This window comes from Schistocerca cancellata, chromosome 9 (genome assembly GCF_023864275.1).
Source record: "Schistocerca cancellata isolate TAMUIC-IGC-003103 chromosome 9, iqSchCanc2.1, whole genome shotgun sequence".
NCBI lineage: Eukaryota > Metazoa > Arthropoda > Insecta > Orthoptera > Acrididae > Schistocerca > Schistocerca cancellata.
In genome coordinates, this window is record NC_064634.1 from 248,978,601 (window position 1) to 248,995,308 (window position 16,708).

Here is a 16,708-nt window from a genome sequence, read left to right on the forward strand (position 1 = left end):
ACGAAATAAGCATCACATGAAAAAACTACAGAGAACGAAACTTGTCTAGCTTGAAGGGGGAGACCAGATGGTGCTATGGTTGGCCCGCTAGATGGCACTGCTTTAGGTCAAACGGATATCAACTGCGTTTTTTAAAATAGGAAATGGGGGCCATTTATCCTTCCTCCCATAATGCCGCACCATACATTAACTCGCCAAGGTCATTGATGATCCACTTGTCACAGCCATCGAGGATTTTCCGTTACCCAATAGTGCATATGATACCAGTTTATGTTACTGCTGTTGGTGAGTGACGCTTCATTTCTAAATAGAACGCATGTAAAAAAAACTGTCATCATCCCATAATTTCTCTTGTGCCCAGTGCCAGAACTGTACATGATGTTCAAAGTCATCCCCATGCAATTCCTGGTGCATAGAAATATGGTACAAGTGTAATCGATCTTGATGTATCATTCTGGACACCGACGTTTTTGAGATTCCCGATTCTCACGTAATTTGTATGCTACTGATGTGCAGATTAGCAGCAACAGCAGCTAAAACACCTACTTGGGCATCATCATTTGTTGCAGGTCGTGGTTGCCATTTCACATGTGGCTGAACACTTCCTGTTTCCTGAAATAACGTAACTATCTGGCAAATGGTCCAGACACTTGGATGATGTAGTCCAGGATACCGAGCAGCATACATAGCATATACCTGTTGGGCGTTTTGATCACAATAACCATACATCAACACAATATCGACCTTTTCTGGAATTGGTAAATGGTCCATTTTAACATGGGTAATGTATCACAAAGCAAATACCGTCTGCACTGGTGGAATGTTACATGATACCACGTACTTATCATTTGTAACTCGTACAGTGCCATCTATCACAAAGCAAAAAAAGGCGTCCAACTAAAACATTCATATTTCTTTACATACTATACAAATATGTAATAAAAAATGAGGGTTCCTATTTTAAAAAAAAACGCAGTTGATATCCGTTTGATCTATGGCAGTGCCATCTAGCAGGCCAACCATAGTGCCATCTGGTTTCCCCCTTCAAGCTAGACAAGTTTCGTTCTTTGCAGCTTTTTTGTTTGATGCTTATTTCATGAGATATTTGGCCCGGTCACTATCAGTGGACCACCCTGTATATGCTGGTCTGCTACAAAAGCACAGGCACCAACTGATACAGCTATAACGTCATTGTAGATGAATCATACAGAATGTTGACGTCCAGAGCCCTGTGCCAGGGAAATGGGCCACAGTCTCTGCATATGTGTGGTCATGTGTGGCCACAACTCTTGGCCCTATGCGCATTCAGGCAGTGTGTTGGTGTCCAGTTTAAGCATCCTGACTTGAAATTGCCATCTGTGTTGACTCATTGGACTTGGTCTGTGGCTAATGATGCCTTTGTGCCACCAATGCTGATTCCCATGCCTTGATAAGTTGAAATCCCATTGCTCTAGATCATTACTTATATGTATTTTGACTGATTCTTTAATGACCGAGTCCCAATACATCGAGGTCAATGAAGGCTCTTCATCCCTCTGTTGCTTATTCTATGTCCTGTGTCAAGACAGTGTTCAGCATCAGCAGATTTTCTTGGCTGACCTACTCTTGTGTGACTTTTATGTTCAATGCATCTATCTTTAACAGTGCAACATGCCTAGCCACCGTATGATTTCCAACACTATCATGGGACTTTATATATCCCTGGTCTCCTTAGTCCTAGGTTGTTTTCAACAAAACCCAGCATCTTTTGCACTCCTGCAGGAGAGTGGAAGACACATTTTATCTCATGTTTGTTGAACAACCTTCTGATGTTAAAGCACACACCAACAGTGTAGGATAAAAACTATCCTCATGGAGTTCTCCATTTCATCTGGCTGTTCTTGAGGTTTAAGGCATGCTGGTTGAAATGCATTTACAATCTGCTTATCAGAGTAACCATTCAGTACAACATAAAGCAAAAATGTCTAAGCTCTGGTGCATTTCAAGTTGTCTGCACTAACCTCAAGAACAGCCAACAGAAATGGAGAACTCCAAAGGATGGTTTTTCTAACTTGTGTTTGTAGTGTTTCCTTTAAGAACAGTAAGCTGTTCAAAAAACATCAAATAAAATGTTCCCTCCATCTTCCAGTGCAAATGCAAATGATACTGGATTCTATTAAGCACAACCTAGGTCTAATGAGATCAGGGATATATAAAATCCTTTGCCAGTGTGGGAAATCATACACTGGCCAGTCTTGTTGCACTGTTAAAGATAGATGCACTGAATGTGGACATCACACCAGACTAGGTCAACCAGAAAAGTTTGCTGTTGCTGCACACTATTTTGACAAGGGACATAGCATGAACTACAGAGACATGGGATTTCAACTTAGCAAAGCATGGGGACAACCACTGGTGGTGGCCACAGACCAACAAATCCATTGTTGCAACTCAGGTGGATATTCGGAATCAGGACACTGAAACTGGGCATCAACACTCTGTTCATGTGCTTACAGGACCACAATTTGAGCCTCCACCCATCTTGTGTTGCAGATGTGAAGACCATGGCCCGTATTTGAATATCAACATCCTCTGTGGTTCATCTACGATGACAATGCAGCCCCATCCCTTGGTGCCTGCACTTTTCTTGTGAGCTGGTGCATATATTGAGGAGCCAGAGCAGCAAAACATCTACATCTACATAGATGCTCCACAAGCCACCATTCGGTGCATGGCAAATGGTTCCCTGTTCCATTACTAGTCATTTCCTTTTCTGTTACATTCACAAATAGAGCGAGGGAAAAATGACCGTCTATATGCCTTCGTATAAGCGCTAATTTCTTGTATCTTATCTTCATGATCCTTATGCTCAATGTATGTTGGTAGTAGTAGAATTGTTTGGCACTCAGATTCAAATGTTGATTCTCTAAATTTTCTCAGTAGTGTTTCTTGAAAAGAACGTCACCTTCCTTCCAGGGATTCCCATTTGAGTTGCCAAACCATCTCCGTAACATTTACATGTTGTTCAAATCTACTGTTAACAAATCTAACAGCCTTAGCCCAAATTGAGTTGATGCCTTCCTTCAATCTGACCTGGTACAGATTCCAAACACTCAAGCAGTACTCAAGAATAGGTTGTACCAGTGTCCTATATGCAGTCTCCTTTACAGGTGAACCACTCTTTTTAAAATTCTCCCAATAAATGGGAGGCCACAGTTCTAATATGCTCATCGATCTTACATCGCTTTCCAGTGTTACACCCAGATATTTAAATGACTTGACTGTGTCATGCAGGGCACTAGTAATACTGTATCTGAACATTACAGGTTTGATCTTCCTACTCATCTGCATTAACTTATATTTGTGCACCTTTACAGATAGCTGCCATTCATCAGCCCAACTAGAAATTTTGTTCAAGTCATCGTGTATCTTCTTACAACTACTCAATTTCAACACTTTATCATACACCACAGTATCATCAGCAAACAACCACAGATTGCTGCCCATCCTGCCCACCAAATCATTTATCTATATAGAGAACAACAGTGGTTGTATCACGCTTTCCTGGGGCACTCCTGACAATACTCTTGTCTCTGATGAACATTCGCCATTGGGGACAACATACTGGGTTCTATTACTTAAGAAGTCTTTGAGTCACCCACATATCTGTGAATGTATTCCCTGTTTTTGTACCTTCGTCAACAGTCTGTAATGGGGCACCACATCAAATGCTTTCTGGAAATCTAGAAACATGGAATCTGCCTGTTGCCTTTCACCCATAGTTGTCAGTATATCATGTGAGAAAAGGGCAAGCTGGGTTTCACATGAGTGATGCTTCCTAAAAACATGCTGATTCATGGACATAAGCTTCTCTATCTCAAGAAAGTTTAATATATTCAACCTGAAAATATGTTCAAAGATTCTGCAGCAAACCAAAATTAGGAATATTGGTCTGTAATTTTGAGGATCTGTTCTTATATACTGGAGCTACATGCACTTTTTCCAGTTACTTAGGACTCTGTGCTTGGTGAGAGATTCATGATAATTGCAGGAACTGAATTGGGATTCCGTCGGGACCTGATGATTTATTTGCGTTCACATCTTTCAGTTGTTTCTCTATGCCAATGATTATTACTATGTCATCCATATGGAAGCCAGTCTGATGGTCAAATGATGGTATGTTTGCACAGTTCTCTTGTGTGGATGATTTCTTGAATGTGAAAATTAAAAATTCAGCTTCAACTGCCACACAAGACTGGCCAACAAGGGACTGAATAGAAGCCTGCAGCATCTGAAGATGATGAGCAGCTTCATGTTGAAATATTGTGGAGCTTTCAAACATTATACAACATGATGCCCATAAATCATTGAAGCAGTTATTATGCCAGAAAAGTCTCAAACAGCACAATTATCTACATGTTTTCTTCTTCACACTTTCCTTCATTATGGAAAACAATTCATTGATTAACACTGTAGTGTGTGTACCAGTGTGCTGCTGTTGCTACACTACTGGCCATTAAAATTGCTACACCAAGAAGAAATGCATATGATAAACGAGTATTCATAGGAAAAATGTATTATACTAGAACTGACATGTGATTACATTTTCACGCAATTTGGGTGCATAGATCCTGAGAAATCAGTACCCAGAACAACCACCTCTGGCCATAATAATGGCCTTGATAAGCCTGGGCATTGAGTTAAACAGAGCTTGGATGGCGTGTACAGGGACAGCTGCCTATGCAGCTTCAACACAATACCACAGTTCATCAAGAGTAGCGACTGGCGCATTGTGACGAGCCAGTTGCTCGGCCGCCATTGACCAGACATTTTCAATTGGTGAGAGATTTGGAGAACGTGCTGGCCAGGGCAGCAGTTGAACATTTTCTGTATCCAGAAAGGCTCGTACAGGACCTGCAAATTTTGGTCGTGCATTATCCTGCTGAAATATAGGGTTTCGCAGGGATTGAATGAAGGGTAGATCCACGGTTCGTAATATATCTGAAATGTAACGTCCACATCAATGCGAACAAGAGGTGACAGAGACATGTAACCAATGGCACCCCACACCATCACACTGGGTGATACTCCAGTATAGAGATGATGAATACACACTTCCAATGTGCACTCACAGCGATGTCGCCAAACACGGATGTGACCATCATGATGCTGTAAACAGAACCTGGATTCATCCGAAAAAATGACGTTTTGCCATTCATGCACCCAGGTTTGTCATTGAGTACACCATCACAGGTGCTCCTGTCTGTGATGCAGCATCAAGGGTAACCACAGCCATGTTCTCCGAGCTGATAGTCCATGCTGCTGCAGACGTCGTCGAACTGTTCATGCAAATGGATGTTGTCTTGCAAACGTCCCCATCTGTTGACTCAGGGATCGAGATGTGGCTGCACGATCTGTAACAGCCATCTTGACTGTCATCTTGACTGCTAGTGATATGAGGCTGTTGGGATTCAGTACAGCATTCCGTATTACCCTCCTGAACCACCGATTCCGTATTCTGCTAACAGTCATTGGATCTCAACCAACGCGAGCAGCAATGACATGATATGATAAATCACAATCACGATGGGCTACAATCTGACCTTTATCCAAGTTGGGAATGTGATGGTACGCATTCCTCCTCCTTACACGAGGCATCACAGCAATGTTTCACCAGGCAACGCTGGTCAACTGCTGTTTGTGTATGAGAAATCAGTTGGAAACTTTTCTAATGTCAGCACATTGTAGGTTTCGCCACCAGCACTAACCTTGTGTGAATGCTCTGAAAAGCTAATCATTTGCATATCACAGCATCTTCTTCCTGTCGGTTAAATTTCACGTCTGTAGCGCGTCATCTTCATCGTGTAGCAATTTTAATGGCCAGTAGTGTACATAGCATTATTTTTAACCACATTTTCATTCTTACTTTTGTTTCTCTTTTGATGTGTGTAGAAGAGGTCTAAGTTATAAATATGAAGTCCCACTTACCTTTTCAGGTGTCTTCTTTCACTTTCAAGAGAATCCTCACTTCTTTTCAACAAATACTTCCGGGCCCCGACCAAGCCATTACGAAAAAATTTCATGTGATCTATTTCATCCGTGCGATAAGAGAATGTCTGAATATCTGAACCACACAGATATTTTTCCAGCTCCAATGCTTTTTCATTCGAGAATTTCCATTCATTAAGCATAAAATGGCTGAGTGCTGTATTGGCAAGGTATATGCGTCGAGCTATCTTCAGAAGTCTGTTTAAACATAAAATAATTTTCATTCACATTATTATGCTTATGACTTGAAATAAACTTTTTATCATAATAATTTTTTTTCTGTCCATTTGCTCCTGATATAAATTTGTTTCATATTGTCTAATCAGCTCAATATAACTAAATTCACCATCAAGCAATATCATAATCAGAGAAAACTCAATTTTTAAATTTTAATTAGAATTGCAAAAAGCATGATGCTGATGATGGGCCAATAATTTTTCAATTATAGCAAGAAATTATAATTTACAAACCAACAGCTGCTTTAAGCTGCCTTACAGTATTCCAATGTAGACAGTGCACATCTCTGGTGATTTTCACTCTTAAAAGTTTCAGAGTTGTACAACTTGCAAGTGCAAATAGTTTACACTTATGATTTGTACCACCAACAGTTTTCACTTACGATTTCTACTGGTAACACTGACAAGTTACTTTGCATCAATATATTTAATGTCATTTGAAGATGGCCAGTGGCCAAAAAAGTCAGTAAGTTGATAAAATACTTGTGGTCCCGACAAACATATAATTGTAAGCACATATATGACAACTGCATCTCATTTGCATTCATGCAATACAGTATATTTCCATTCAAGTGAATTTATTTCTGCAACAGCATGTCCCTTTTCTATTTAATCATCCTTTGGTTGTACAGTTAATACAATTACTCACAACTGCTTCTTTGTATTTATGTGCATAACTAGCTTAGTATTTGACACTGCCGGGGTATGTATTTATTCCAATCTTCTATTAGTAGATTATTCCTTCCCCCTCTGTATGTTTAGCTTCTCCTCCCCCTCTCTGTCCATCTCCTCCTCTTTCCTTTCTCTGTCCATTTCTCCCTCTCCCTTTCTCTGTCCACTTCCTGCTTCCCTCCCTATATGTGTCCATCTACTCCTTCCCCCTCTCTGTTCATCGATCTCCTCTCCCCCCCTTCTCTCTCCACATTATCACCCCTACCCTGATAGGAGGTTGCTGGTTCTTACACCACAGTATTTCTTTGCAGATAGTAAGGAACATTGTACCAAGTTTGGCAGAAATCAATCCAGGGGTTTAGGAGGAGTTTTTTGCCCATGTCTTTGTCTGCATATGCACCTGGCACATATATTTATCATATATTTAACACATTTCATGCATATCTGTATTTCTAGCAAATTTTGCTCTACAGTTTTGTTTGCACCCAGCTCAGTCATGGTGAACTATGTGTTGTACAGTGATACAATTTTGCAGGTACACCTAGTGGTATATGTGGATAGCATCTGCAAAATTTGTTGCACATAGAATTCGTAGTTAAGAAGTAATAAATTAAAATAGTTTGGAAGATGTGACAGTGTTTTACGCATCTCCATGTTTATGATGTCATCTCTCCTGAACAATTTTCTGTACAATGATACAATTTTGTAAGTCCATTCAGCAGCTTATGTGGATTCTGTCTGCGAAATGTGTCACAAATATGGTTAGTAGTAAAGAAGTAATAAATTAGTGAATTAAAATGTTATGCCTGCTGCAGCATTAGTAAGTGATTAACTTTTTTCCTTTCATCATTTTGCGGGGGTTATCAGCAAGAAAAAGTTTTCTAAAGGTTTAAAATTTTGTGTAAAGTTTCTTGCAAGTCACTCAGTGCTCTTATTCTCAAATACTGGATGAATAAAGTGTGGGTATTTGCCCATTATGGGCTACACTTCTTCAGCAATTCTTTCCAAACAGTAAGTGATATTTGTATCAAGCTTGGTTGAAATTGGTCCAGTAGTTTAGGAGGACATGTGGAACACATATAGGTACATTTTTGTAATGTGTGTGTGTGTTAGGTATAGTGAATACAAAATAAGTTTCTTTAAGATTCATGTTGTGCTTCCTTCATGATATACATGGCTCTCTTCATCATCATCATCCAGATGGGCCACATGGCCATTCAACCTATCAAGCCACATAGGCTCCATACTTGTCATACATCATCCTGCCTCTGAATTTATATAACACTCCAGATATGGGTATGATCACTGCTGTGTGGGTGATCAGCCACTGCCAAAAATTTATGGATGACAGAATCCATCAAATGGCTTAGTATTACAAGGACACTGGAACTGCTACTTGGTAGCAGTCATGGGAGGAGTATAGGCCAGCATGTACAGGAAAAATTAGGTGCAGAGGACCAGGCCACAAGTTTCATGAAACCAAGCATTAGTGATAGCCAGGTAACAGAATATTTATGAAAAATGTGTATGTATTTCAACAAAGATGATCAGGTATTGACATGAGAGATGGAAACAACATGACTAAAAATGAATAAATACAGTGTTAATGGTGACCTGGATAAAATAAGAGCAGCTACTGAGTGCATGGATTTGGTTTTTCTGGAGGTTCTGTGCCACCAAGACCAGCCCTGAATTAAGTCTGTTGCAAATTGATAAAGCATGAAGCTGAGAGGACTCATTCAGATAGATGCAAAGTCTCATACTGGTGCTTAGGCAAAAACTATTCACTGTACAAAAGAAAGTAGTTACAATTCTGTGTGGACTTAACACATGTGTCTTGCAGGTATCTCTTTAAGAAGTTGTGAATATTAACCACTGCCTCACAGAACATTTATTCACTTAAAAAATTTAGTATCAACAACCCATCTAAGTTTGAGAGTAAAAGTGGGTGGGACATCATGTTGCCAAGGTTGTGTCAAGAACATAGGAGAAGTTTTGCTGGGAAATCCTAATACATCCTCCATATATTCCCAATCACTCCCCATGCAATTTCCATCTTTTTGAACCCTGAAGAAAGACATTCAAGACTGTCAGTTTGCTTTGGATGAAGAAGTTCCATAGGCAACCGCAAACATTTTTCCGTGAAGGCAATGACTAGCTTGTCTCACAGTCATACAAATGTACTAAGAGATATGGTGATTACTTTTGAAATAATAAACAGTTTACTCACTTTTTTATATCTGTCTCATTTTCATTTGACTGCCCCACAGAGATTACAGAGGTTTCTCCTCAGCAACTCCTTCTATACCATTGAGAAAGTTTTGAGCAGCAATAATCAGTTTTTAAAAATACTTGTGAATGACTAGCATGCAGCCATATAACTTTTTTAAACTTTTTATTTGATTTTATATAAATGTTCTATGTTTGTTCTATTGGCACATTCCATATCATAATAGTTATCATGAATTTGCATCAATGGAGCAAGTACCTAAGTATAACTGTAGTTAGCAGAATGAGATTTTCTCTCTGCAGTGGAGTGTGTGCTGATATAAAACTTCCTGGCAGATTAAAACTGTGTGCCAGACCGAGACTCAAACTCAGGACCTTTGATTTCGCGACCAAGTGCTCTACCATCTAAGCTACCCAAGCACAACTCACACCCCATCCTCACAGCCCTACTTCTGTCAGTACCTCACCTCCTACCTTCCAAACCTTACAGAAGCTGTTCTGCAAACCTTGCAGAACTAGCACTCTTGAAAGAAAGGATGTTGTGGAGACCTGGCTTAACAACAGCCTGGGGGATGTTTCACAGGAGAGTTTCTGTAAAGTTTGGAAGGTAGGAGACGAGGTACTGGCAAAAGTATGGCTGTGAGGATGGGGTGTGAATTGTGCCTGGGTTGCTCAGATGGTAGAGCAGTTGCCCGTGAAAGACAAAGGTCCTGAGTTCGAGTCTCAGTCTGGTACACAGTTTTAATGTCCCAGTAAGTTTCATAACTGTAGTTGTTGATAATGAAGATGATATGATTTTTTATTTCAATGTAATGTAAGAATTTCAGTATACAGTAAAATATATACTTAAATGTTATTTGCAAAAAGATTTGCCTTTGCATAATCTTTAAACCAATGCCTAACAGATGGTAGGAATTATTAGAGATATAGCTGCCTCTGAAATATAGATTAATTATGCATGGCATTGTCAAGCATCAGGAAAAAATGGCATTCCATGGGTTGGAGTGTGGAATGTTAGATCCCTTAACTAGGTAGGCAGGTTAGATAATTTAGTAAAGGAAATGGATACATTGAGGTTAGATATAATGGGAATTAGTGAAGTTCGGTGGCAAGAAAAATAGGACTTGTGGTCTGGTCTTTATACATTTATCAATGCAAAATCAAACAAAGGTAATATGGGAATAGGTCTAATAATGAATAAGAAAACAGGAATCCATACAAGCTACTACATACTAGTGAATGCATCATCATATACAAGATGGACATGAAGCCAACAGCCACCACATTAGAGAAGCAGTAGGAATGAGGGCTTAGGGAACCAGTGCACGTACTCAGCTGCACCCAACCAGCAACAATGTTTGACATCTCAGCAAACAAACAATTTTATCTACTGAGGCAAAAAATTAGATTTTTCCAGTGTTTTTCAAATTTCCTTGATATTTCCCTGATTTCCCTCATGTGTCTTAAATTCCCTGATATTCCCTGCTTTCCCTGATTTCCAGAACCTGTGGCAACCCTGCATTACTATCATATACTGCCTAGCTTTGGGTGTGAAAGGAAACAAAGAAGGGGAGAATATAGTGTTAAGGTGTTAACATGGAATGTTTGATACTTTATTATCATTATTATTTATGTTACTTTTTGGCTAAATACCTACTCTGTGCTATCTAAGTAATTCTATAGTGTTCAGAATGTTTGCCATAACATGTACTTCTTAATTAAGTTTGTTTTAGCAATTTCTTTAATCTCCTTTGGTAATTTATTGTACAGTTTTATTCCGTGGTAGGAAATGCTGTTTTGAGATTTATGTTTACTCTTTCTTGGTTAATGTAAATTCAGTCTAGATTTTGTTCCATAGTCATGAACAGAGCTGTTTCTGCAGTAATTATCAGTTATTTTTTACATTTACAACTGATGGGCAAATGTACTTAGATGGTGTACTAAAAAATCCCCAGTGTTTTGAACATATCTTTACAATGAGCTTATCTACCATTCTTGCTTATTATTCTTATTGTATTTTCCCATAGTTTGAAAAGTGTGTTCAAATTTTCTCAGTGACTATAATATTTCTGTCATCAGCAAAGAGAAGGACCAACACTAGTGGTGCAGTCATTGATGTATTTCAAGGACAGTACTGGGTTAAAATGATAACCCAAGGTACAACTATAATAAAACACTTTGGCTCTTTTACTAAAACTTTGGACTTACGTGGAGTATATGCTACCTCTACTCTTTATATGCTACCTGCTAGGCATGATTGGAGCCAGTCATTAGGTATCCCTCTTATTAGTAATGCTGTTGTACTCAGGGGTGAGTAAGTAGTGTGATAGACCAGTAGGCCCAATGGAAACACTGTTGACAGTAAAAAAGGAATATATTTCATTCCAGTACATGGCATATCATGTCTCAGTAAGGCAAATATGCCTCACTCTTTGTACCTGGCTGATGCTGACATGAGTGGTTCCTTTTGCTCTGAATGCTGTTTAGGCACCCTGCAATGCTGACGTAAGACCACGGCAAGCTGGCAGCTTCTAGAGGCTGTGACATAAATGATGTCACACTTCCATCCACAGCACAGTGCCCTGGGGGCCCCTCAGCTCTGCACGCAGGTTTACTGCAGCGGCACAGGGAGACAGCGTGCATGAGCTTTGACACGCTGCCCTCTGGTAGGAAGTGGACAGGAGCTCAGTGATGGCAGCAGTGGGCACAGAGGGCAGGTTGGCAGGGCTATTGTACCAAGTTCCAAGAGGAACATTAGTGCCAATGGCAGCAGGCACAGCCTGGTCTCAAACCCATGGCTGCTGCCAGGAATACTCAGTTGTCTTGCAGCCTGGCAAGAGCCTTAGCATAGTGCTAGCGCTGCTGGACTCCAGTGATGAGACAATGTCTTCTGCTTCAAAATCTATACATATTCATATTGCTCCAAGGTGCATTTGTTTCGCTAAAACCTGCCCTCTAGTCACTTCGCCTATAAAAAGGGAAACAAGGGACTTGCACTTGTATGGTGGCATTGACCCACCTGCTACAGTGATTACAGCTGTGTAGTGCAATTTTCTGATGAGTGCAGCTAGCCTTGTTTCACAATCACCTTACATGTATGTTATTATGACCCACATATCATCACACTTGTAGTTACAGGCCTGTGGCTGTTAATATAATGCTCCATAGTGGCCTTCTCAATACTTCTCATTATTTTAGCTAAAAGCTGTGTAGCAGCATTACACTGATCTCCTCCACAAAGAAGACCTGGCCCATTCGATCTTATTTCAGTCATGTTTCATGCTAAAATTACTTCCCCCTTAATCTATAGATAAATACAATTACTATTAGACCAGTTATTCCTATTTACAACATAGTTGCTATATTAATCCTGAACCTAACTATATATTCTCCAGTCCTTGCTTGAGGAATTTGGTGCACAGGAACTTGAATTGGATAAGGTCTTTGAAAGACTGATTGTCTCATCTATGTAAAGGCTAAGCCAAGCAAAATCAAAATCACTATGTCACTAAGAATTGGGATACTCAACGTCATAGTTACTTAATGTCTACCATACCTATGTTGCCTTACATGCTGCAACAACTTTTCTTCTGTGATTTGCCCCTCTTTTGTAGTTATCCTCTGACTCAATGATGGTCCACACTGACTTTAAAAGTATTGTTAAGGAAGATAAGGTTATGTCTGGACAACTCCAGAGGTTTGTCTGGCTAGTACAGCTGTGGCTGTGTTACACTCATGAGAGTAAGTGCCATTGTAAGAGCTGGTAAATGAAACATATATCCTTTAACACCACATTTAGTCCCACTAATCAACAACACAATACCTTCTAACTTTAAATGTCACGTTCTCATGTGTTTTCCCTGCTCACAGCAATTAATAACACTACTATGTTGTCGTATACTGAATATATCCAATGAACCCTGTTTTCTGAAAATATGACTTTGATTCTATCACCTCTTTCTGACATGGAGGTCCTTCAGCTCCACCTCTGAACAACTGCATGATACATGCACTTCCACCCATTGTAACTTCACACAATGGGCATGGGTGACCATCCTGCTCTGGCACTGCTAGTGCTCACCTTTGGTCATTACCACGTTTTGATCCCCACCTTCTGACATTAGCAACACCCCCTATTCTTTCACTTGCACAAACTTTCCCACAGTTGCTACTTTTGCTGGATGGGTGTGCACCATGTAACGTTTCAATAATTCATGCTTGCTCACTTCCGGTATTCTCATTTTTATGTATAAACATGCATTATACATTGTCGCTTCCACTGTTGCACTATGGTTGTAGAATAACAATTTCTGGCTACCTAGTTTGCTACTATCTGTAATTCTCATGATAATGCCCCTTGTACCACCCTAAAACCCCTCAAATACTGCTCCGGTAACAGCAATACCAGACACAAGTATCAGTGAAGTGCCTGATGGCCTTCCTCCGGCAAGCTTGTCAGTTTTACTGTTGCATCCCAAATACTACCCATAGAGATTACAATAATGTTGTCAGAATTATCCTCACAACCAGTAGCTGGATCAGTGCTTGTACAGTTTCCAAATCTCAGTTCAGAGCACTAGGTGAGGTTCTGACATAATCCACAACTTCCCTGGTAAGTTGCCGAAATATGCATGTGTTGTTCAACACAACACTTTCAGACTCATGGTCTGCATGTAATGCCACTACATTGTTAGTCTATTTGCCTCCGCTAACCCCTTCATGGCTTCCGCAATTTCATTAAATTTGCTCCCATCACTTGCATCTGCTGTCCCAGATATGATCTTCAAAATTCTACCCCCCCCCCCCCCCCCCCACACACACACATCTGTCCATCCCTCTTTTACCCTACTGCGTTCATGTGATGTGCCGATTGCTGGTAGTACTCTGATTACCTCTGTTAATCATACATGTGCTGTGAGTAGCTTCCTGTGTTTCTTGGCAAAATCTCTAAGCAGCCTGTTACTATTTGTTAATTGTTACACCCCTGAAAACAGCTTTTCAAGTCTGTTTACCTCATTCCATAACTCCCAAACATTAAAAACTAAACTCTTTGACCATCTGTGACTGGATAACATTGCCTTTTTGTCTGGAAAATACAACTCCACCATCCAGGTGACGGTCTTGCAGTGCCCTCACTCTGCCTCTAGCAAAGAGGTATAGTACTGCCAAAACTATCATTATTCTTGTCTGGCCCTTTTCCAAATGGAAACATGAGGGCAGGGACCATTGTCACCTACCATCCCTCAGAAGGCTGCTATCTCTGAGAGCACATCTCTGTACACTACAGATAAATCCTATCCCAACAAAACATACAATCTTAACTAAAATAACATTAACAACCCATACTATACATGAGAGAGAAAAACATACCTAAAAATACAAAAGCACAATACATATTGACTACTTCCATGGCCTCAATACATATCAAGCATAAGGTATCTAGACGTCCTCCTCCTGTTATTTATTCCTTCATTTCTTCTTCTCTATCTCTTTCCTCACTCTCATTCCCATCTCTTGTGGAATCACTTCTGGTGCAACCTTGAATAGTTGTAGATGCCCAACATGCACGAATGTTATACTTGTTGACAACTGCAACTTTACATTTACTGTTGAAGTGATCACAATCACATGGTATGGGCCCTGGTACTGTGTTAACAGACTTCTTTGTTTTCCCCTTCAAAGTATATGGACTTGATAACACCACCCATTACCCTACTTTGTACTGTTGTAACTTTCTCACCAGCTTCACTTCATCTTCTTGTTCTCCAGTGACTTTGTATTTGCTCACTGAATCTTTCTCCTTGCTTCCCTCATGAACTCACTCCTGCCTCCTTTCTGCCCAGTCCTAACTTAAGACATGCCTAAGATCATGGTTTGACACATCAAGTGATAATATGAACTCCTTCTGAAAGTCTAGAAACACTAACACCAGACTGAACATTAACTTCTTTTTCAATTTGACAAGCACTTCTTGGCATTTTCTTCAACCACACAAACTTAATATACGTTTTCAATTACTGAAAAGTGGTTTTGCTATACCTGCAAATCCCTTCACAATCTGTCTATAATGATTTGTGAGAGCCAGAAAAGATTGCAACTCCTTGGTTCTTCCTGGTACCATAAAATCTTGCACTGTCTGTATTAATCTAGGCTCAGCTCTCACACCATCCTTATTAATGATATGGCCTAAATAATGGACTTCTTTCAGCTCAAAATGATATTTTCCAGTACTTGAGCACTGAATAAGCTGCTTGTAACCTCTTGAACACTTCCTTCAGTCTTTGCCTATGCTCCTGGATTTTCTTTGTAAGGACTATTATGTCACTGATATACACCAGACACTGGCATGGCTTTAATACTTTAACCACCCCATCCAGTAACCTTTGGAATGTTGCTGGTGTGTTTTTTTTTTAACCCAAAATACATCCCTCTATATTGATAGTGCCCCAAAGGTGTTGAAACTCCCATTTTCAATCTACCCTGTGGAGCAACTTCTAAGTTATGGTATCCACACTTCCAGTTTATTGTTAAGTACTGGCATTACCCTACATTATCTACTGTTTCTGCACTATTTGCAATTGGGTAGGCATATGTCATAGTCATACTGTTCAAATCACAGTAATTGTAACAAAAGTGATACTTTTTCAAGCCATCCATAGTCTTCTTCACCATGATTACAATTCCTGCAACCCCCCACCCCACCCATGAGCTACTTCATGAAATGCAATGCTAGCAGCATCCTGTGCCCTCCTACAGCTTAGATCTCCTTTTTGACAATCTTTCACGTTTGGATTCTCTATTGTGACCAACAATATTCCTTTCAGTGACTTAACTTCCTAAGCATGAAAAATTGTCTGCATTGACAGGTACTGCCTTGCCTCCAATCCTCTCTTCTATGCATATAATACTATGTTTCACCAAACAACACACAGTATGGAACACTTCACCATCTCCCAGCAGTTCCACTACTCATAATATATTAACTGGTATGTCAGGCTCCACATTCACCCATCACTATGGGTGAATGTGGAGCCTGACATGCTACTTGACAGACAGTCACGTGAATTAAGCCTTAATGTCATTGCTCGCAGTTTAACTGGATTGTGTTGTGCATTAGATGCTCCTCATGACAGATTAACATTGACAACAGCTTCCCCTAGCTGGAATGTTATCCTGCTAAACTCCACTACACATCATCAAAAGTCGATTGTGGCATGATGTTGATGCAAAAAGCCTAATGCTAGGATCATGCTGTAGTCCTTGCTTACATGAAGCACCACTTCCATACATTGCCTAAATTAGATTATCTGAAATGAGAAATTCATTATTACTGATCCCAGTGCTCATACACAACTTGTAACATGTTGGGTTCGAATGCCTCCTACCTATTAACTCTCTTGAGACTGGTAACACATGCATTCCTGTGTCCGACAACTCTTTATACTCCCTACCATTTATCGTACCAATTATGGCGTATTCTGCTTCTCCATTTGTTTTCACTGAAATTATTTTCACTGGGAACTCCTGTAGGCAGCTCTAAGTTT

The 16,708-nt window shown here is 40.0% G+C and overlaps 1 protein-coding gene across 1 annotated transcript in view; it reads right to left on the bottom strand.

Annotated features, from left to right (window-relative positions):
- LOC126100187 (putative fatty acyl-CoA reductase CG5065) overlaps positions 1-16,708 on the bottom strand; it is a 149,248-nt gene that overhangs the window by 17,656 nt on the left and 114,884 nt on the right. Inside the window, exon 7 of the mRNA XM_049910746.1 lies at positions 5,968-6,225. Coding sequence (XP_049766703.1) covers positions 5,968-6,225 — 258 coding nt within the window. The remainder of the gene's footprint in view (positions 1-5,967; positions 6,226-16,708) is intronic.